Source organism: Saccopteryx leptura, chromosome 1 (assembly GCF_036850995.1).
Source record: "Saccopteryx leptura isolate mSacLep1 chromosome 1, mSacLep1_pri_phased_curated, whole genome shotgun sequence".
In the NCBI taxonomy this organism is placed as follows: Eukaryota; Metazoa; Chordata; class Mammalia; order Chiroptera; family Emballonuridae; genus Saccopteryx; species Saccopteryx leptura.
Window position 1 is genome coordinate 12,462,365 of NC_089503.1, and position 19,750 is coordinate 12,482,114.

At 47.9% G+C, this 19,750-nt stretch overlaps 2 protein-coding genes across 4 annotated transcripts; both read right to left on the minus strand.

Annotated features, from left to right (window-relative positions):
* Positions 1-3,502: 3,502 nt before the first annotated feature.
* Positions 3,503-8,217, minus strand: TMEM216 (transmembrane protein 216). Of its 3 annotated transcripts, none has more exons than XM_066360905.1 (5): positions 8,161-8,217; positions 7,509-7,610; positions 6,893-6,985; positions 4,357-4,558; positions 3,503-4,095 (listed from the first exon to the last, which is right to left on the minus strand). In XM_066360905.1, the coding sequence occupies exons 3-5, from the start codon at positions 6,936-6,938 to the stop codon at positions 4,080-4,082; spliced, it is 264 nt and encodes an 87-aa protein (XP_066217002.1). In that variant the 5' UTR covers positions 6,939-6,985; positions 7,509-7,610; positions 8,161-8,217; the 3' UTR covers positions 3,503-4,079. The 3 variants fall into 3 exon arrangements, with proteins under 3 accessions (XP_066217002.1, XP_066216996.1, XP_066217008.1); XM_066360899.1 differs by having other exon boundaries at positions 8,175-8,215; XM_066360911.1 differs by lacking the exon at positions 8,161-8,217 and adding an exon at positions 8,003-8,125.
* Positions 8,218-14,286: 6,069 nt separating this feature from the next.
* TMEM138 (transmembrane protein 138) lies at positions 14,287-19,578 on the minus strand. Its single transcript, XM_066360996.1, has 5 exons — positions 19,445-19,578; positions 17,522-17,781; positions 16,326-16,497; positions 15,122-15,197; positions 14,287-14,860 (listed from the first exon to the last, which is right to left on the minus strand). Exons 2-5 carry the CDS (start codon positions 17,647-17,649, stop codon positions 14,748-14,750), a joined length of 489 nt encoding a protein of 162 aa, XP_066217093.1. The 5' UTR covers positions 17,650-17,781; positions 19,445-19,578; the 3' UTR covers positions 14,287-14,747.
* Positions 19,579-19,750: the final 172 nt, after the last annotated feature.

Here is a 19,750-nt window from a genome sequence, read left to right on the forward strand (position 1 = left end):
CTGCCTGTACAGTTCCGACAAGATGTCCTCAAGTTCAGAAAGGGAAGACACCTCTATTAGGAGTAGGAAGGTAAGATTGCTAGTGCCTACTTCCAGCTATTGATATGACCCTGCACGAGCCACGGAGCCTTGGTCTCTTCTTCGTCTGTAAAATGAAAGAGCTGTTCTGCCTTCCACACAGGATGTGTTTTAAGAACCAGAGATAAATGAACATGTGTAAACTGAACTGAGGAAGTGCAGATCAGAAGTGATCCTGGGATCCCAGAAGGCTGGCTTTTTAAAAAGCCAGGTGAACAAGACAGTTACATGATAAGGTGAACCAGAGACCAGATATATCCTGTGCATTGGGACCAGTAAAGGCAAAATCTATAAAAACAAGTGACCTTTCTTAAAAATAAGGGGAATTGCCTGACCAGGTGGTGGCACAGTGGATAGAGCATCAAATTGGGACGCGGAGGACCCAGCCAGGCTCAAAACTCTGAGGTCGGCGGCTTGAGCATGGGATCATGGACATGATCCCATGGTTGCTGGCCTGAACCCAAGGTCGCTGGCTTGAGCAAGGGGTCACTTGCTCTACTGTAGCCCCCCCCCCACCATAAAGGCACATATGGGAAAGCGATTGATGGATAACTAAGGTGCCACAATGAAGAACTGATGCTTCTCTCTCTCCTGTCTGTCCCTCTGTCAAAAAAACAAAACAAGGGAAATGAGCTAGAGCAGTGTTTTTCAACCACCAGTCTGCAGACCAGTGATGTCCTGCCAAAAATTTCATGTCCGTCCATGGAACAGTTAACCACCCTAATGTATGAAGATTATAGTGTCTAAGTCATTGGGTCTGTAATCTTCATTACAGCATCAGGGTGGTTAACTCAGGAACAGCATGATGTTTTTGGTGTGCTGGCAGTTGAAAACACCCCCAGAGAGTGAAACTTGAAGGGAAAAAAATAGTTGGGAGTGCCTCAGAATTTAAACTACTCAAGATCTTATGTCACCTGTGTCTCGGTTTGCCATGCTTCCTAACAGTGGCCTGTCACTGTGCTGCACCAACTTCTACACGGTCTAGAAATCTACTTAAGCCCCAGATGACTTTTATGTAAACTCAGGTGTGAAGACTGCTAGTTTAGAGATCTTCAATGTCAGCTAGGAAGTACCTTTGGGATACCTCTCCAGGTTCACATACTTAACTGAATGCCTTTGGACATAAGTTAACATCTGACTCGATTTCCTTCTGCCTTAGGATCGTGTGGATTAAATACAGTCTGCCAGGCACTGATGAACATTAGTCTCCTACAAGTTGCTGCCATAGAGCCAGAAACCTGAATCTGTTCTAAGTGCTTCCTGAACGGGGTCGGACCTCAGCCCCTAGAGATGGCCATGCAGTCGCTTGTCAATTCTGGCCTTGAGTGTGAATATCCAAGCACACCTCTGCCAGCTCCCGAGACAGGGCCTGCTCCATTCTCAGTCCTCTCCACTGCCAGAATGCTGGTGCCTACAGGTCTGCATGGGCGACGAAGTGGCTTCCCATGGCACCCCGCAAGTCCAGCCTTTGACCACGTTAACCTGGAAAGACTAGTGGCACTGATTCTTGTCCTCTGCTGCCTCAGTTTCTGTCATATGGTGTTCTACCCTGGTGTGACTAACTGCATTCACACAGGTGGCTCCAACAAGTATCAGGAAGAATGAACATTATGGAGCTATCCATGGGCAACAATGCACTAAGCTTCCAGACAATCGTGAGGTAAATGAGGGGACTTCTTGTTCTAATCCTATTTTGAACTATTCAGTCTCATCCTCAAGTGTACCTGTTGAGAAATGAAATGTACTTAATCCACACTGAAACTAAGACAAGGTTTCTAGTTCCAGCTGTTAGTACCCAGTTGTATGATGCTTGGCTATGTTACTTCCTCACCTCTAAGCCTGCAAAGTGGCAGAGTAGGTTAAAATGGAACTCTAGCCCTGGCCAGATAGCTCGGTTGGTTAGAGCACTATCCCAAAGCACGGAGGCTGCTGGTTCCTCCACTGGGCAGAGCACATGCACGCACAGATCGATATTCCTCTCTCTAAAATCAACAAAATAAACATTAAAAAAATCTCTAAAGTCCCTTGAAATTATAAGCCATCTTAAACTTCCAACTGAGACTTCCATTCATTTATCTGTGTTTCTGGGAGGATGACCTTAACCACTGAACCTCTAAATAAGCAGGAAGGCCATGCCCTGGCCGGTTGGCTCAGTGGTAGAGTGTTGGCCTGGCATGCAGAAGTCCTGGGTTCGATTCCCGGCCAGGGCACACAGGAGAAGCGCCCATCTGCTTCTCCACCCCTCCCCCTCTCCTTCCTCTCTGTCTCTCTCTTCCCCTCCCGCAGCTGAGGCTCCATTGGAGCAAAGATGGCCCGGGCGCTGGGGATGGCTCCTTGGCCTCTGCCCCAGGCGCTAGAGTGGCTCTGGTCGCAACAGAGCGACACCCCGGAGGGGCAGAGCATTGCCCCCTGGTGGGCAGAGCGTCACCCCCTGGTGGGCGTGCCGGGTGGATCCCGGTCGGGCACATGTGGGAGTCTGTCTGACTGTCTCTCCCCGTTTCCAGCTTCAGAAAAATACAAAAAATAAAAATAAAAAAAAGAAATAAACAGGAAGGCCATGGAGAATGGGTTGTTCTCCAGTTTAATGCCAGCAGCTTCTTCAAAGCAGGGCTAAAGAAGCAGTGCAAGAAGCAACAGAAAGTCAGCACTAGTGGGGTTTGTGACGGAAATATCACGATATCCCTGTTAGTCTGTCTACTACGGTTTTTGGACAGACCCCAGAGGCAGTTGAGAGGCAAGGGCACAGAGGGTCAGAAAACAAGAAAAAGTACCAGTGCACTGGATAGTGGAGAACATCCCAGGATGAGAATGAGCCTGCACAGAGGAAATAAACAGGTAAAAACTTAAGCTTAAAAGCCAATTACTTTTTACTTTGCGCAAGTGCAGATACTCTAGGATTCATCTGACAGAAGGGCCCTTGACTCAAGGTTTCCTAAAATAGTGGATTCTGTCGTGGCTCCTGGTGGCTTCTTGGGGTTTAAGGAATAAAAACGTCCCCTACCAAGCAAGATGAGGAAGTTTTAAAGATGATTCCTTAGAGAAGGGAATGATATACTCACCTAGGGCAGTATTTCTCCAGCTTAAAAAAAAGTATGTGTTCCTTTCATGTTAATTCAAAACTTTAAAATAAGTAACAAAAAAATACTTATTTAGAATATGCTTCTTCCAATGACTCATGCCTCCGTCTAGGAAGGAGCTGACAGTTATCGGTAAGAGGAATGAGACAGGACGCTAGCTGTGGGGCAGAGATCAGGGATATAAGCAGTCCTGCAGGTGACAGACCTGAAGACCGAAGCTGGCAGTGCCTTCAGGAATTAATTCGAGCTGGAGCTGGGGAAGACCATCAACGGCACACCTCATCGCAGTCTTTGGGTCCGCACTGGATCACTAAGCACAGCCTCTGTGTGAATTTCTAGGGACAGGTGACATAAGGAAAAAGCTGCACAACAGAAAATATATATTTATTATAAAATAATGTTTGTTTCATGATATGAATAGGAAAATAACACTATGAGCTACCAAAGAAGTTCTGGTGCTCAGTCTCTGAAGAAGAAGGGGAAGAGGCTTTTGCATCACTTGGAGCACACCATCCTGAGGCGCTCTGTGTTTGGACGTGACGGGTGTGGCACAGCAGGTACACGGTCCCGTGAGTGTGGTTCAGGTCCTGCTGGAAGCCCGAGGAGCCTACAATTCACACAAGGTGCTCTGGCCACAAGGATCATAGAGGAGAACTTGAGGGCAGCAGGAAATTGGTTCTGAAAATGGCCCGGGATGGGGGGGACAGCCATACCCCTCACTATACTGGAGCGTAGGCTGATGGTCCCGTTTAGAACGTGGTGCCCAGGGGCCTTATGCTCGGTTTGCTGCCCAAATGTCTGTGCTGAGGAAAAGCTGCAACTTTCCCCAGGCCCACCTGATCCACCATTTCTCACTGGTGTGGCCTAAGTACCAGAAGGATGTGTGCTCTCAGCCCAAGGGCTGCTGGCTGCAAGTTTTGTACTTCAAATCTTGTCCATACTGGTGGCAGAAAGAAAGAAAGAAAATGTTAAAGACCAGTGAACACGAGCGACTGGCCTGAACTATTCTATATCTCAAGCCTCCTGGCCCCAAAGAACAAGAATATCTTTCCTGGGTGGGTAACTGTCTACCCCAAATGGGAAAGGCGGTCCCACAGACACCCCTCTCCCCCTTAACAGTCTACCAGACCCCCAGACTTCCAAAGAACAAGGGATCCCTCCTGAAAGAAGAGGGAGGCACACGGTCCCTCAGCTGCAGTACCTGGAGAAAGTGGCCAGGGTGAGCACCTCAAGCAGCAGCTCAGAGCCACAGAAGAAGAGCAAGATGCTGTTCATGATGGCCTCCAGGCGGAGCACGTAGGTCTGCAGCAGCAGGTAATAGGAGGCCATCACGGCAGAGGGGAAAGTCAAAGCCACACTGATAGCAAGTGGCAGCTTTCGTTGGCAGAGGTTGCCCTTTGTACCTGTCAGACACAGACCACAGAGTCACCTCCAAGTGGCCTGCTCACCCTGGCCTCAGAGGAAGGTGGGTGGGATGTGATGGACGGACAAGGCAGAGAAAATGAACCTGAGCAGAGATGTGCAGATTTCTAAGTGGGGTGCCACTGTGCTAAAAATGACAGGCTCTGGAGAAGTTCAGGATTAGAGCCATTCACTCCAGAGGTCCCGCTTCCTATCTGGCTCCCATTCAAGGGAGGCTGGGATCTTGACTGGGGGGGGGGGGGGGCAATTTTTTTTTTCAATTATATAAACAATATTATTGAAAGCTTTTCAACTAATATAGAGAAAATATAGAAACTGAAAGACCCATGCTTACTCTCTGGAGAAAGCTATTATTAGATGTATACTGTTTCCAATTTGTGTGTTTGTATACTTAGATATTACTATTTATTATTATAAAAATGGGATCATACTCTAATACTGTTTTGCAACTTTCCCCCATTTAATATGTTAGACATCTCTCCACACTTAACTACCTTATTCTTTTTTTTATTTTTTAAAATTCATTTTAGAGAGAGAGAGAGACAGAGAGAGAGAAAGGGGGGAGGAGCAAAAAATATCAACTCCCATATGTGCCTTGACCAGGCAAGCCCAGGGTTTCAAACTGGCGACCTCAGTGTTCCAGGTAGATGCTTTATCCACTGCGTCACCACAGGTCAGTCTACCTAATTCTTTTTTTTTTTTTTTTTTTTGTATTTTTCTGAAGTTGGAAACGGGGAGGCAATCAGACAGACTCCCGCATGCGCCCAACTGGGATCCACCCGGCATGCCCACCAGGGGGTAGATGCTCTGCCCATCTGGGGCATTGCTCTGTTGCATCCAGAGCCATTCTAGCGCCTGAGGCAGAGGCCACAGAGCCATCCTCAGCGCCCGGGGCCAACCTTGCTCCAATGGAGCCCTGGTTGCAGGAGGGGAAGAGAGAGACAGAGAGGAAGGAGACGGGAAGGGGTGGAGAAGCAGATGGGTGCTTCTCCTGTGTGCCCTGGCCGGGAATCGAACCCGGGACTCCTGCACGCCAGGCCGACGCTCTACCACTGAGCCAACTGGCCAGGGCCCTAATTCTTTTTTAATGGTTATGAATGATTTCATTGAACTAACACCATAATTTAACCCTGTATCAATAGATGTTGAGGTGTCTCTAGTTTTGACTTTACAAAATATGTAGCAACAAACATTCTCACGTAGACATCTCTACATACCTGTGGAAGTGGGTTTTTTCAACCAGTTGTAGATCTAAGAATACCAATTTTACATGGTAATACGATTAGCAAAAAGAACATACGAATTTATATTCCCAAAGAGTCTGAGAATATAAATACCCACAAGAGTGTGAGGCTAGAGACCTGTTCCTCACACCTCCTTTCATACTATTGGGAGTATTTTCAATCTGATGGGCAAAAATGTTCTCTTGTTGTTTCAACTTACTTTTTTATTAGTGAGTTTGGGCATTCTGTCATGTTTATTGGTTCTCTGTAATTATTCTTATGTGAACTGCCTATTAGTGTCCTTTTCCAATTTTTAAAATTAGGTTGTCTTTTCCTTAGTAATTTATGTGAGCCTGCTTTACCGCTTGTTATATGTATTGCAAGTATTTTTTTTCCCAGTTTGTGATTTAACACTTTCAAAGATGAGATATTCTTACTTGTAAGAAATTTGCTCTGTATTTCTGAGGATATAATGCCTGTCCTAAAGAAAGTGTTGTTCAGAGAATGGAGGGGAACCTGGTACTGATCTGTGCAGGCACATACTGTCCTGGCCATGGAGTACAGCTGAGCTGATTCTCCCAAGCAAACCAGTGAGAGGAACCAAGCACTTCCACAGGAGGTAGGCAGCTCAGAAGGAATCATCCAATATCTTTTTTTTAATTTATTTTTATTTTTTATAAAGATTTTATTTATTCATTATAGAGAGGGGAGAGAGAGAGAGAGAGAGAGAGAGAGAGAAGGGGGGAGGAGCAGAAAGCATCAACTCCCATTTGTGCCTTGACCAGGCAAGCCCAGGGTTTTGAACCGGCGACCTCAGCATTTCTAGGTTGACACTTTATCCACTGCGCCACCACAGGTCAGGCTCATCCAATATCTTCTACTACTGCCCACATCTTGCTCTACAGAGCAACAGACAGGTAAATTGACCCAAAATATATAGCAGTTTGAAACTTCAGAAAGGTAGTAATGGGATATGCCACCAGATCCAATCTCGTATTGTAAGCCAAGGTTATGTACTTTTTTCTTGTTAATCAAGTTACAGATACCAGCTCATCTCATAAGGAATGGAAATATTCTCTGGACAACACTCACCAAAAAACAGTCGAATCACTTCAATTCCAAGGTAAAGGAGGAGCATCACCACATCGAGTACCAGATTGGCTGTTGGGTACGGTAGCAGGAGACCTGCCAATACAAAAGCCAGAGCTGGCAAACAACAGATGACAGCATCCATAAGAACTCCCACACACTTGGGAATAAAGAGGGCAAGAGTCTTATCAGCTTTCCATGAGCCAGTTAGTGAGAGGTAGGCAGGATCTGTTAACCTGCTGCAGAATGTGTTAACTCAGTGTGACTATGACTCTTATGGGTGGGCTCATTATTATGGGGTTTTACTCGCAACTCCAAAAGCCTGTCTGGAGGACTCCACTCTCCAACATAATCAGGTGAACCTGGGTACACAGGCTGCTGATGTACCTGACCCACAGATTCTGAGAGTCACCAATGGGCTCAAAGAGAAGTGTGCAGGAGAGAGTCAGAATGGAGCAGCCCACATTTCCCAAACTCAAGCAATTCTTGCTGAGAGGCTTCCTACTGAATCACTCCACAGGAAGCCATTCACCACTTTCCAGTGAAGAGGAGCTACAGAAAAGTGGGCTGAGGTGGGGAAGGGATTTGCGGACAAGGGTAGTCAAGCCCCACACCTTACCTTTATACAGAAATATGAAGAGCTCCAGCAGGAAATAGGTAGCATAATACCACCCATTCAGAAAGAACAGGATTTCCAGGGGGGTGGAGGACAACCGTTTACCTGGAAAGATGGGCACAGAGAAGGGGCATGGGCGGGAGGGCAGCTCAATCTCTTTGGGTGGTCTGTCTAACTTGGAGAAAACCCGAGGTCGCAGCCAGTGGGAACGGCCATTTGGGGCACTTCTGGTGGCTAATAATGACGGCTGTGTGTGCGAGTATAGGATGGGGAGGGCGCTTCAATCCATTCCCGTTCTTTCCTCTCAAACTCGACTCTTTCGGCTTCGGGGTGAAAGTCGAGGCCCCTCTAAGATCTAACCCCGTCACTATTTGGGAGGAGAAATTGGGGCGCAGAGACCAGCACTGACTTCTTCGAGGTCACACAGCAAGCAAATTCGTCACTGAGCCGGCCCTGAAAAGGCCCAGCAAAGGATGTGGGTATTTGAAGACCCTCACCTCGAGACCTTCAGGCACTAAGGGTGGGTGGGGCTTCGAAACTCCCCTTTGGACAGGTGAGGAGCGATGTCCGTAACACCCGAGAATGGAGGAGTTGGGTCGAGCTCTGGGAGAGAAGGGAGAAGGGGACTAAGGGCATCAGGAAGCGACTCACACACCTCCGGAACCTCACCTCGCGGCGCCATCTTCAGTCCCCATGGAAACTGCGTACGCTGCTACAGCCGCTCCCGGAGCAGTGAGATGCTGCCGGAAACGGGGACGGAGCGGCCCTGATTTCTGGCCCCTCTGCCCGCCCGCGGTACTCTATGGTTAACGAACTGGAGGTCTCGGTGCTGTCTGAGCGTGTGCGGGGAAGAGCGCCATCCTCTTACAGCCTTCGCTTGGGATCTCGGCTCACTGAGGCTTTGGGAGAACTGTGGTTGTCCACGAGTCATCGTCCGCTAGATCCCGGGGCAGGGGCGGCTCTCGGGCTCGCGTTGGCTGAAGCGGCCGGTGTGGCAAATGTGACCACAGGATTGGCACATAGGCCCTAGCCCCACGATTCTCTTTTCTGACAACGGTCTGACAATGAGAAACAATGTGTGCGATGGTGCTTTTCAAATGCAGGTTGGGGTTACAGGTCATTTGAATAGTAGGCTATCTTTTAGGGGAATTAGCGGTTTTGTGCGTCGTGTTTGTGTGTCAGGTAATTAGAAGGCACCAAAATGAATCAGAACTAGACATTCCTTTCAAGGAGCACAAATGAGAAGACATGAAGATGAAACATGATTAACACGTGACCCATAGCAAACATGCTCGGGGAATTGAGAGGGCAAAGTACTCCACGTGGGAATTGAGAGCCGTTTCCCAGAGGTAGTCTGTAAACTGGCTCTGGAGCAGTGAAGGCCACTGTTGTGGGAACAGAACTGTGTTATAACCTGAGGACCACTCGTATCTTGTTAGTAGGAATATAATTACTAGGGAAGTTCAAACATGTAGAACGGTGCATATGGAAGCTACTTGAGTAGGCAAAAAGATGGACGCATCTATTTTTTTTTTTTTTGCCTCTTAGCTCCACACTGACCCTTCAGTACCTGTTCGCAGTAATGGACTGGACTCAGCATGTCTCTCTCTTTTTTTTTTTTTTAATTTTTTTTATTTATAGGTTTAAATTATTTTATTTATTCATTTTAGAGGAAAGAGAGAGAAAGAGAGAGAAGGGGGGAGGAGCAGGAAGCATCAACTCCCATATGTGCCTTGACCGGGCAAGCCCAGGGTTTCGAACCGGCGACCTCAGCAGTCCAGGTCGACGCTTTATTCAGCATGTCTCTCTTAAGCAAGCGTCATAGCAAGCTTTGTCAGAAGAGGGCACTGGAGGGACAGTGAAGGAAGGAAAGGCTTGTCTTCCCAGCTCCAGCTCCACTGAGCTCTGGTTTGCTTTTCCCGTTCCTGCACCATGACCTATTAGCAGTGCAAATGCATGAGGACACCGGGGGACATCAGGTGGTGCTCTGCTCCAGCAGCACACCAAGACCAGGCACTCCCTTGGCAGCCTCGCAGACTCGCAGAACTGGTTAAGGCCCGTTGACCGTTTTGCTGTGGGTCCTGTCAAAGATCCTGCATGCTCCAGGCCTTGCTCCCGTGTCAGCGCAAGTCCCTAACTCTGCCCCTCAGCCTTGTTTACTTGTGCCTTGGGCAGTGCTTCCCAAAGTCCTCCAGACATGGACACTGTGCACCCACAACAGTGCCCCAACTCCCTCCCTCAGCTCAACAACCTTGGCTCTTCTCCACAGACGGCCAATTCCCATGACATGACCCTCCAGCCCTGTGTGGGCCTCACACAGTCCAGTCCCCGTGAACACAGAGCTCCAACTCTTTTGGTGCACCTGCCCACCAGCCTTGGCTCACCAGTGCCCAGGAGGGCTGTTTATCCTCCCAATGTGTGCTGTGGACCTGGTGCCTGCAGGTGGCGTCCCTACTCTTCCTACACACCTGTCCTCCCGTCTCAATGTGCCTGCATCCTGAGGGGTTATTTCTTGCCTGGCAGCTGTCTGGCCTGGGAAAACCCGCAAGCTTATCCAGCACCCAGTCAGCTGCAGTGAGGTCTGAACCCCAGCCTTGTGGGTGGGGGACCCTATCAAGTTTGTCCTTCCTCCGGTACTCTCAGCCTTGAAGTACCCTTTTAGAGTTCTCTTCACATTTTATAGTTCCTCTAATTATCAATATTTTAACAATTCTTTCTATTAAACGTGCCATGTTTAAATTGCTGTATGGTTTATGTCTCCTAGTTGTACCCAGACTGACACACCTAGCTATCTATTGTTAACCAATTTCTAGCACAGTTCCATTGTCAAGGAATACACTCTTTATCCTTTTCATTTTAATTATTTTAAATTTATTGAAAATTATTTTATGGCCCAGTATATGGTATATCTTGGTCAATAATCTGTGAACTTGACAAAAAATATGTATTCTACATTCATATGTATTATGAAAAAATTAATAGGAAAAAAGAAAAGTTATGGTCTTTACATTAGCCCAGATACTATTTCTTGGGTTCCATTTATTTCTGAGGATCTGAATTTCCATCTGTTATCATTTTCCTTTCAGTCAAAAGAACTGACCAGCCATCGAACCCACAACCTTGGCATAGTGGGACAACTCTCTAACCAATGGCCAGGGCCTCCGTAAGAGTATTTTAAATATTTTATCGATTTCCTCCATATTTCTCTTTATTTCTTGAGCATATCAATCATACTTTAAACTCCTTGTCTGCTTTCTCCAATATTTGAATTACCTGTTTCTATTTTCCACTTTTATTCTGGGTTTAAATAATATGGTCCCATCTCTTGACTTGATGGTGATTTTTATTAGATCCAGAAATTGTGTATAAAATAATTATAGTGTCTCTAGATGTTTTTCTTCCACTCTTTCCTCTGCTAGGTAGACAGATTGTGGGCTGACCACCTTAATCCACTCGGGGACCACATGGTTTGAGGCTGCACTGTGATTTTGAAAAACCTCAGTCAACCGGTCTCATTTGGTTCCTGAACCCTTCTGAGCTTTCAACTGAAAGCCCTGTGTGTTCACCAGTCTCGTCCTCCCTCCGGCCCCCACTGGCAGGTCCTGAATTCTAATCATCAGCACCGTAAACCTGCCTACAATTCTGTTCTGCTTTTCAGAGGTTTGAGGCTAAGCTTTTTTTTTCCCCCCATAAGTTAGAAGCAGGGAGGCAGTCAGACAGACTCCCGCATGCGCCCGACTGGGATCCACCCGGCATGTCCACCAGGGAGTGATGATGCTCTGCCCATCTGGAGTGTCGCTCCATTGCGGACAGAGGCATTCTAGCGCTTGAGGTGAAGGCCATGGAGCCATCTTCAGTGCCTGGGCCAACTTTGCTCCAATGGAGCCTTGGCTGCAGTAGGGGAAGAGAGAGAGAGGAAGGAGAGAGGAAAGAGTGGAGAAGCAGATGAGCTCGTCTCCTGTGTGCCCTGGCCGGGAATCAAACCCAGGACTTCCACACACCGGGCTGATGCTCTAGAGCTGAGCCAACCGGCCAGGGCTGAGGCTTAGCTTTTTATAGTCTCTGTCCTTGCAGCTTCAGAATTTGTTAACCATCCTGAGGAGAAATTGTGTTCTGTGTTTAAGGCTCCTCTGTTGCCCAACGTTGTCCCTCCAGCAGCGTGACAGCATTAAGCTCAGCTGGCTTCTCTGTGTTCCAGCTGCAGCCCTCTGTCTGGGCAATGCTTGCATGCTTAGCCTCTTGTGCAAGCGCAGAATCAGCAGAGGCTCCCAGGGTAAAATCTGTTGCAAATTGTCTGCTCACCTTGCTTTGGTTGTCCCTACTTTAGAATTTTAGGCCCTCCAATCTGCTTTACTTTAGCAATTCTCTGAAGCCTTTTTAAAAGATGGTATTTATATTTCACCTTCTTTTTCTTTCTTTAATGATTTAATTTTTTAATTTATTTATTGAGTTCAGCAAGAGCAGAAAGGAGAAAGAGAGAGATAGAACATTGATCTGTTCCTGTATGTGCCCTGACCAGGGATCGAACTGGCAACCTCTGTGCTTCAGGATGATGCTCTAACCAACTGAGCTTTCTGGCCAGGGCACAATGTGAATGTATTAACTATTAAGGAAAATAAACATATATACACACATATCTCCGAGACGCAGGGCCACAAAGTGCCGCAGATATAGTGAGGAGACAGGCATCTGGTTGTACGCACCAGCTGTAAAACAGCAGAGAACAAGCTAGCCCGGATTTACTTGGAGGCGCAGAAACCTGCCTCTCAGGGATATTCATGGGCCAAGGGGAGGATAATACTCCTGAAGAGCCTTTGTGAAAAGATTCAAATCAGGGCTATTAACTTGTGGGGGTTTTGTTTTAACAGATGAAGGGATAGTAGATAAAGATGGTGGTTTTGTTAGACTTGTTATTTGAACATTGTACCTGTTCTTTTTTTTCTTTTTCTTTTTTCTTTTTTTTTTTGTACAGGGACAGAGAGAGAGTCAGAGAGAGGGATAGATAGGGACAGACAGACAGGAACGGAGAGAGATGAGAAGCATCAATCATCAGTTTCTCGTTGTGACACCTTAGTTGTTCATTGATTGCTTTTTCTATATGTGCCTTGACCGTGGGCCTTCAGCAGACCGAGTGACCCCTTGCTCAGGGACCTTAGGTCTGAGCTGGTGAGCTTTTTTTGCTCAACCCAGATGAGCTCGTGCTCAAGCTGGCAACCTCGGGGTCTCGAACCTGGGTCTTCCGCATCCCAGTCCGACGCTCTATCCACTGTGCCACTGCCTGGTCAGGCTGTACCTGTTCTTTTTTAAAATTACTTTTATTTATTTATTCATTTTAAAGAAGAGAGAGAGAGAAGGGGGAGAGGAGCAGGAAGCATCAACTCCTATATGAGCCTTGACCAGGCAAGCCCAGGGTTTCGAACTGGTGACCTCAGCGTTCCAGGTCAACACTTGATCCACTGCACCACCACAGGTCAGGCCTGTACCTGTTCTTTCTTTAAGCATGTTATAATCTTGACAGCACAGCAGATTAATTACCTATTGTCTCTCTTTCCCCTGAACTTTATTCTCAGCTTATGAATCAGGGGTCTGCATATTTATGGCCAGGGGCAAGTCTATCTAGCCTTGTTTTTGTCCATGAGCTGGAATTAGCATAGCTTTGTATCCTCAAGCCAATAACAGATTGACCTTTTTACATTATTATTTTAAAAATCAAAATTATTTTATGACACATGACATTCGAACTTCAGTGTCCTAAAGTAATCTTATTGGAACACAGCTGTGTTCATTCATTTACATATCATCTATGGCTGTTTTCATGCTATAATGTCTAGGAGTTACAACAGACCATATGGCCTTCAATACCTGCAATATTTACTATCTGGCCTTTCCGAGCAAATGTTTGCCAACCGTTGTGCTAAAGTGTCTATGAATAACAAGCTTCATAGAGCAACTTTCTGTGAGGTAGGCTGACAATGAATGAATGGCCCTTCCTGTGTCCATCTATGCTTTTTGCCAGGAAACTTTTCAGTGCTTCCCTTTCCCACCGACACTGGGCACAGTCACAAGACCTGCTTTGACCAGTGGGAGTCTAAGGAACACAATACAAACAGAGGCTTCAAAGGGAATTGCACACAAGGGCTTGTCCTGCTCCCCAGCCTGTCACATGAACAGACCAGGCTAGTCATGGATGTCATGTGAACCCGAGCTGAGTAGCCATTATTCCAGCTGAAATCAGCCGCGGTTAGCCAAGATCAAAGGACTCCGAGATCCTCACAGCTGCCTGACTGACCCACAGTGACCACAGACACATGAATATGCCCAGCAGAAATCGCCCAAATCCAGCCAGATCACCTGAACCCCAAGATTCAAGAGCCATGGAACTGCTTATTGTTACAGGCTACTGAAGTCTGGTAGTGGTCACACTACCAGAATAATGTCACACATTATTCTGGCAATAGAAAACTGATGCTCTGGGCACATGAATTTAAAAAATGTCTTTTGCAGAAACGGGCTAAGGAACATTTTTACTCTTCTGAGGGCAGTTGAGGGCTCTGGTGGGGAGAGTCTGACTGAAACACAGAAGTCTGGGACTCTAGGGGTGGGGATGGGGCATCAGGTTACATCTTGAATTTCTGCAAAAATATCTTGTACTCATAATGGGACTCAGTCAATTTTATTACCTGTCTTTGCTCTGGGGCTCAATTAGCCCAATGCATCGAGACTAGGACTTCGCATGCCTCCCAACCACAAAGAGATATAGCTAGACAGACAGACTCTACCATTTATGGAAAAAATTGTATTTATTTCCTATTTATAAAATTTAAAAATGAGTGCCTTGGGTATAAAATCTAAATCTGATCCAAGGTACGCTCAGTCAGCACAGAAACATCCCTCTTTGCGTCGTTTGGTCCTCTGTGTTGTGAAGAGCGCAGGCTCAGTGGGAAGCTCCCGACGATAAAGCCACAGAGTCCCTGTGAGGAAGGGGGCAGAGAGGAGGGGCGGCAGAACCGAGACAGCAGGCCAGGAAGGGACTGCGTGTGTTCTGCAGTCGGTATCAGGGAACGCTCTAACTTGCAAGAGGGAAAATCTTTCTTCTTGGCTGCTGAACACAACAGGCCTGAGTGTGTCCTAGGAAGGTCCAGTTCTTTCTGGAGCCCAGGGCTCTCTGCACAGAACTGCGCCCCTGCAGAGCTGCCACTGTGGCTCGTGTCAGGAAGGAAAGGCATCCACCAGTGTGACCAGTCACCTCCGGACCTGCAGGAACTCCTTGCGCAGCCACACAGAGTCCTGGTAGAAGCGGGGGTCGCCCAGCCGCACAGCTGTCCGCTTGTAGAAGTAACAGTACAACACTGCCGCTGTGGACAATCAGAGAAGCAGGCTCAGTGGTGCTCCGATGTGTTTCGGGTAGGAGCACAGCCCAGGCTGAGGGCCTGCCTCGAGATTTCCCCGGAACTCCCCGGAAAGCAGAGGGCAGGAACCACTCTGCTCCTGGGGTGGCTGGGCCACCCGTCCCATGCCCATGCTGGCTGGGATGGGCCAGTGAGCCAGGATGAAGCCCTCGCCGCCAGAGCCGTGGGTGGGCCCGCAGGGAGGCCTGAGGTTGCTCTGGTCCTTACCTAGCCTCTGGAATACAAACAGCGTTTGGAGTCCGTCCGTCCAGACAAAGCGGTTAGGGTCTTTCCAGCGCAAGTTCTGAAGGAGACATGAGCAGACAGGAAGGTCAATGGCCAGGTGAGGCCCTACCACCTCCAACTGGGTTAGCTGCAGAGATGCCAGCTGGTTTACTATCGGGCTAATCTCATCCTGCTTGCTTTCCACAGCCCCAGCTTGTGCTTCTTAAAGGTGCCTGAAGCTCCCGTTTTGGTGTAAAGCAAATATCCTTTTGATGCCGAGGGAGGAAGTTTGAATTAAGCTATTTATTGCCTTTCACGCCATGGCCTTGGCCAAGGAGAAATGATACAGATGTCAGTTCTGCATGGTCACTGTCCCGCCTGGGAAACCTCAGCCTCAGCTCCTGTCAGATAATGGCTGCACGCTCAGGTCTAATCGGATTACTGGCCTTCGAGCACAAAGCCAGGCCCTGCTTCGGCTCCGGGAACCAGAGAGAAGAGACAAGCTTCTCTCGGAAGCACCTGGAGACTTCGGCGCTGCTCTGCTGCTTTCCTGAGAGCTCTCCCGTCCTCCATGGAATCACAGGGACAACCGAACGGAAGGTTCAGTTTGAGACGGTGGCTTTAGCACAGACATGACTAGACGACCCTTAGGATTTAATGCGTTCCATCAAGCTGAGTACTTAAGAAACACATGAGGTACCAAAGAGATGGAGGAATGTGTGAAGCAAAAGAAATCTGAAACCATGGAAACTGGATCTGCTCTGAGGCCTATCTCAGCACCCGAGGGAGGCGTCGTGGAATTGGTTCTCCTAACGTCAGGACAGGAGCAGCGGAGGGCAAGCAGCAGTCTCGCCTGGCTACTTCCCTGGGAACATGGAGTCCTCTAAGTACCCTGCATCAACAAACACCCATCCAAATGCTAGTGATGAAACATTCTACCTCCTGGGTTAGCCCTGGTAGCTCTGTGTGGGGTCAAGGTGAACTGAATGTTCTAGAAGTGTCCCTTGACTCTTAGATAGGGCTGTTCTTTAACACATAAGGTTGGGCAAAAGTGCCTTAGGAAACTCACATACCTGGCTGCAGGCCAGACCACATTCATTTCACCTTATCAAGGACTCTGTGCGATATAGAAGACTGATTCTGGGTCCCCAGAGAAGAGCTGTTCCTAGCCCTTGAAAGAGTCAGAAATTCGCAGCTCCACCCTTACCATGACCCAGACGTGGAGGGAGATGCTGAGGGCGAAGTACACAGCTGTCAGGATGATGGTCCCTTTGAACTTGTGGAACAGGAGGTTGACCAGGCCCGCCTGGAAGACGAAGGTGTTGAAGAACATGAGGAAGATGATGATGATGTTGAAGAGGACTGTAATATCCTGGATGCTGGAGACATACAAAACCAAGTTCAGCCAAACTGAGGACCCAAGAGCTGGCCCTCAGTCCTAAGGAGCACCATGAGGTCTGTCCTTCCTTGTGACAGAGCCCTCTGAAACCCCCACAGAGGGAGCATGAGCTTTGGGCCCCAAATGACATGAAGCTTCAACTACCCGCTGGCCCCATCGGTTAAGCTGCAGTCCACAGACAAGGCTCTCCGCTCTAACACTCTTAACAAACCTCCTAGGCACTTACGGAGGGAAGCTAGTTTCCTCCCGTGGCCAGAAAATGCCAGCCCTGTCTGTCACTCAGCCTGGTCCTATCAGACACTTTAATCTACCGAGACAGCAATGCCCCCTCCTCAGAAGGACTTCGCTTTAGCTCCTACCTAAAACAGCCCTTCCCTCTCCATCTCAGCTTACTTTATATCTCTTGTATGACACTTATTACTATTTGAAATTACCTTTTTTTTTTTTTGGTTTGTTTTTAAGGTATTCATTATCTCTCTCCACTAGAATGGAAACCCCATGAGAGCAGGAACTGGTCAGATTTCACTCTGCAACCAGAACACTGGCAGGCCGATGAATACTTGTTGAAGGAAGGAAGACCATGTCTAAGGCAGTGGTTTTCTGTCTAGAACTTGCCTCATGGAGTCTCTATATATTATTGTGAAGGAAAATACCAAGAACTTCCATTTTATGAGACTGATATGTATTAGTAATAGAACTACCCTTTTAACCTGCCATTTTGCAATCCTCTTTCATGGCAATGTAAGGTGGTACTCTTACAGACGTGGAAAAGGAAATGGTAAGGCCAGCAGTCTGACCCACATTTTTTATGTGAACTGCTCCCCGTATGCCACCCCTTCTCAGAAGTACACAAAAACAGGGCCTGTGACATGTCTGTGTACCCCAGGACAACATGAAATATTTTTTCCCTAATATTTTTCTATTGACTTTAAAATGCCAAGTCATGATCGTCAAGGTCTTCAAGCTGCTGGGGTTAGCTGTCCCTCCCCGCCCACTGAACTCACATGAAGAGCACCAGCTGGATGACAGGAGCCATTCGGAGCAGCTCTGAGAAGGAATTGACAAAGAGGTCATAGGACAGCAGCAGGAACTGCAGGGACAGCACCAGGCTGTAGTTACCAGTCTGGAGCATCTTTCTTCTGCTGTCTTGGGCCCCCAAGGGCACATTCCACAGTTCCCCAGAAGACAGCTCCTGACTCTCCCCAGCGCGGGGAAGAAGTGTCTAGTTCCTCAGAATCAGAGCTGTTTCTTTTACTCCATGAGCCTGTTGAGGCACAGAAAAGGGGGGGGGGGTTAAAAATTCATGAATACAATACTTACTGAGGACCTGTTATGTGCCAGGCACCACTCTAGGTGCTTCGAATACATCAGTGAACAAAGCCAACAACAACAGCAAAAAGTCCCAACTAGTCACGCCTTCTCAGGACCCTTACCCTCAAACCTTTCTCCAGGCTAGAAACCTTTTCAACTCAGAGCTCTTTCTACCTGCATTTGAGTTCAAAGGAATATAGGAGTACTACAATGAGTGCCTATCTGGTCATGCAATAACACCAATTCTAATACAAATACAGCAGCAGCAAACCTTTATATATCACTTACAGTGTGCCGGGGACTAGTCTAAGCACTAATATTATTTAAATCTTACAATCACCCCATGAGGTAGCAGATACACTATTTCTCTCCCCATTTTACAGATGGGACTACTGAGGTCCAAAGAGATGAAACAATTTTTTCAAAGTCACATTGCTAGTAAATGGTAGAGCTGGGCTTTGGATCCAGGCAGTCTGGGTCCAGAGTCTGTGTGCTCCTAACTATTGCACAAAGCTGTCTCTTACATTACTGATAGGCTGATATGTAATGGGGGGTGGGTGGGCACAGGAGAAGTGGGAAGTGGTGTAGGCAGAAAAAGCCAAGAGGAAATAGTGCTCTCCTGCAAAACTGTGTGTGCCAGGTTATGGCAGCGACACAGTGGGCACCAGGCAAAGGAAGCTGGAGCCTTTATTTCCAAATATTACAAGACCCAGAGGTGCTATGGGGGTACCCTGTGACACCTCCATCTGGATTAAATTTACAAACAAATTTCAAAATGCTTTGCGGTGGTAGTGATTCACATCTGTAAAATGTTTACAATGTACAAACTCTTCATATTACTTTACTTAATCCTACACCCATCTTGAGCAGTAGCTGTTACTATATGTATAATCCGCAGTTTACACAGAAGCTCTGGGTGTCTAAGGACCCTTGCCCACCTCACCTGGTGAAGTCCCACCTGGATAGATGGACACATGTGGTTTCTCTGGGCCGAGTTTTCTCAGATATCAAATATTGATAGTTATCACGTCCGTAACAGTACCCTGATAAACTTGTCAACCGAGGTAATTCCCTCTAACCCCCACAACTGCTCTGCAAGGTGGGAAAGAATTATCCCCACCCTACAGGCAAGGGCACAGGCTCAGAGTTCAAGGCATTCCCCGGGTCGCAGGTGAGCAGAGCCAGGATACACAACTAGGTGTGACACCCTTACCCTCTAACCTTTCTCCATGCTAGAAACCTTTTCAACTCAGAGCTCTTTCTACCTGCATTTGAGTTCAAAGGAATATAGGAGTACTACAATGACAGCCACTACTTCAAAGGCTACCACAGGACTGTTGCGCGGATCCGTTACGTAGAACCGCCCATCGCAATCTCTACGGGAAGGGCGAGCATCTCCCCGGGGTTAGGCTGCGGCGGTTCACAAGGTAATGAAGCGGTCTTCACAGCTGATCCACCGCTCGCTGCCGCGTCCCCTTTGTCCCCAGGACCCTTTCCCTCACCTTCCCAAACCCACTTTAAAATGGGGCTGCCTTGGGAAAAAGCCAAAACCGACACAATAACAACAAAAATTCCGACTTCTGGACACTTGATCTACTAATCATCAAGCACCTCACCTCACAGCCCCAACGTCGGTTGTCATGGGGACACCATCCTGGCTTCCGGAAACCGATTTTAAATTCCGGAAGTAGATGGAGGAGAAGGTCTCCGTCTGCGCGGTGCTACCCGCTTGTCGTCGGCTCTCTCCCCCCCGGCTCTATGGACGGCCGGGGCGCCAAGTTCGGACTCCGCTTTCCGGGGCCCACCCCTCTCCGGGCTCTTCCAGCCGCTGACCAAGGCCTCCCGCCCGCTCCGCGTGTGGCCTTGATGAGGGTCAGCCCCCTGATGAGAGGCTTCGCGTCGGCCGGAACCTTGACGCTCCA

What these genes read in the sequence shown, in the direction of transcription:
- TMEM216 (XM_066360899.1), bottom strand. An exon ending in CTTCATATTTCTGTATAAAG is followed by an intron (nt 6,986 to 7,508) that starts GTAAGGTGTGGG and finishes TTGTATTGGCAG; the next exon opens with GTCTCCTGCTACCGTACCCA. An exon ending in AGTGATTCGACTGTTTTTTG is followed by an intron (nt 4,559 to 6,892) that starts GTGAGTGTTGTC and finishes TGTGTCTGACAG; the next exon opens with GTACAAAGGGCAACCTCTGC.
- TMEM138 (XM_066360996.1), bottom strand. Translation starts at nt 17,649, where the DNA reads ATGCTCCAGACTGGTAACTACAGCCTGGTGCTGTCCCTGCAGTTCCTG. An exon ending in CCCTCCACGTCTGGGTCATG is followed by an intron (nt 15,198 to 16,325) that starts GTAAGGGTGGAG and finishes TGTCTCCTTCAG; the next exon opens with AACTTGCGCTGGAAAGACCC. An exon ending in GTTTGTATTCCAGAGGCTAG is followed by an intron (nt 14,861 to 15,121) that starts GTAAGGACCAGA and finishes GATTGTCCACAG; the next exon opens with CGGCAGTGTTGTACTGTTAC.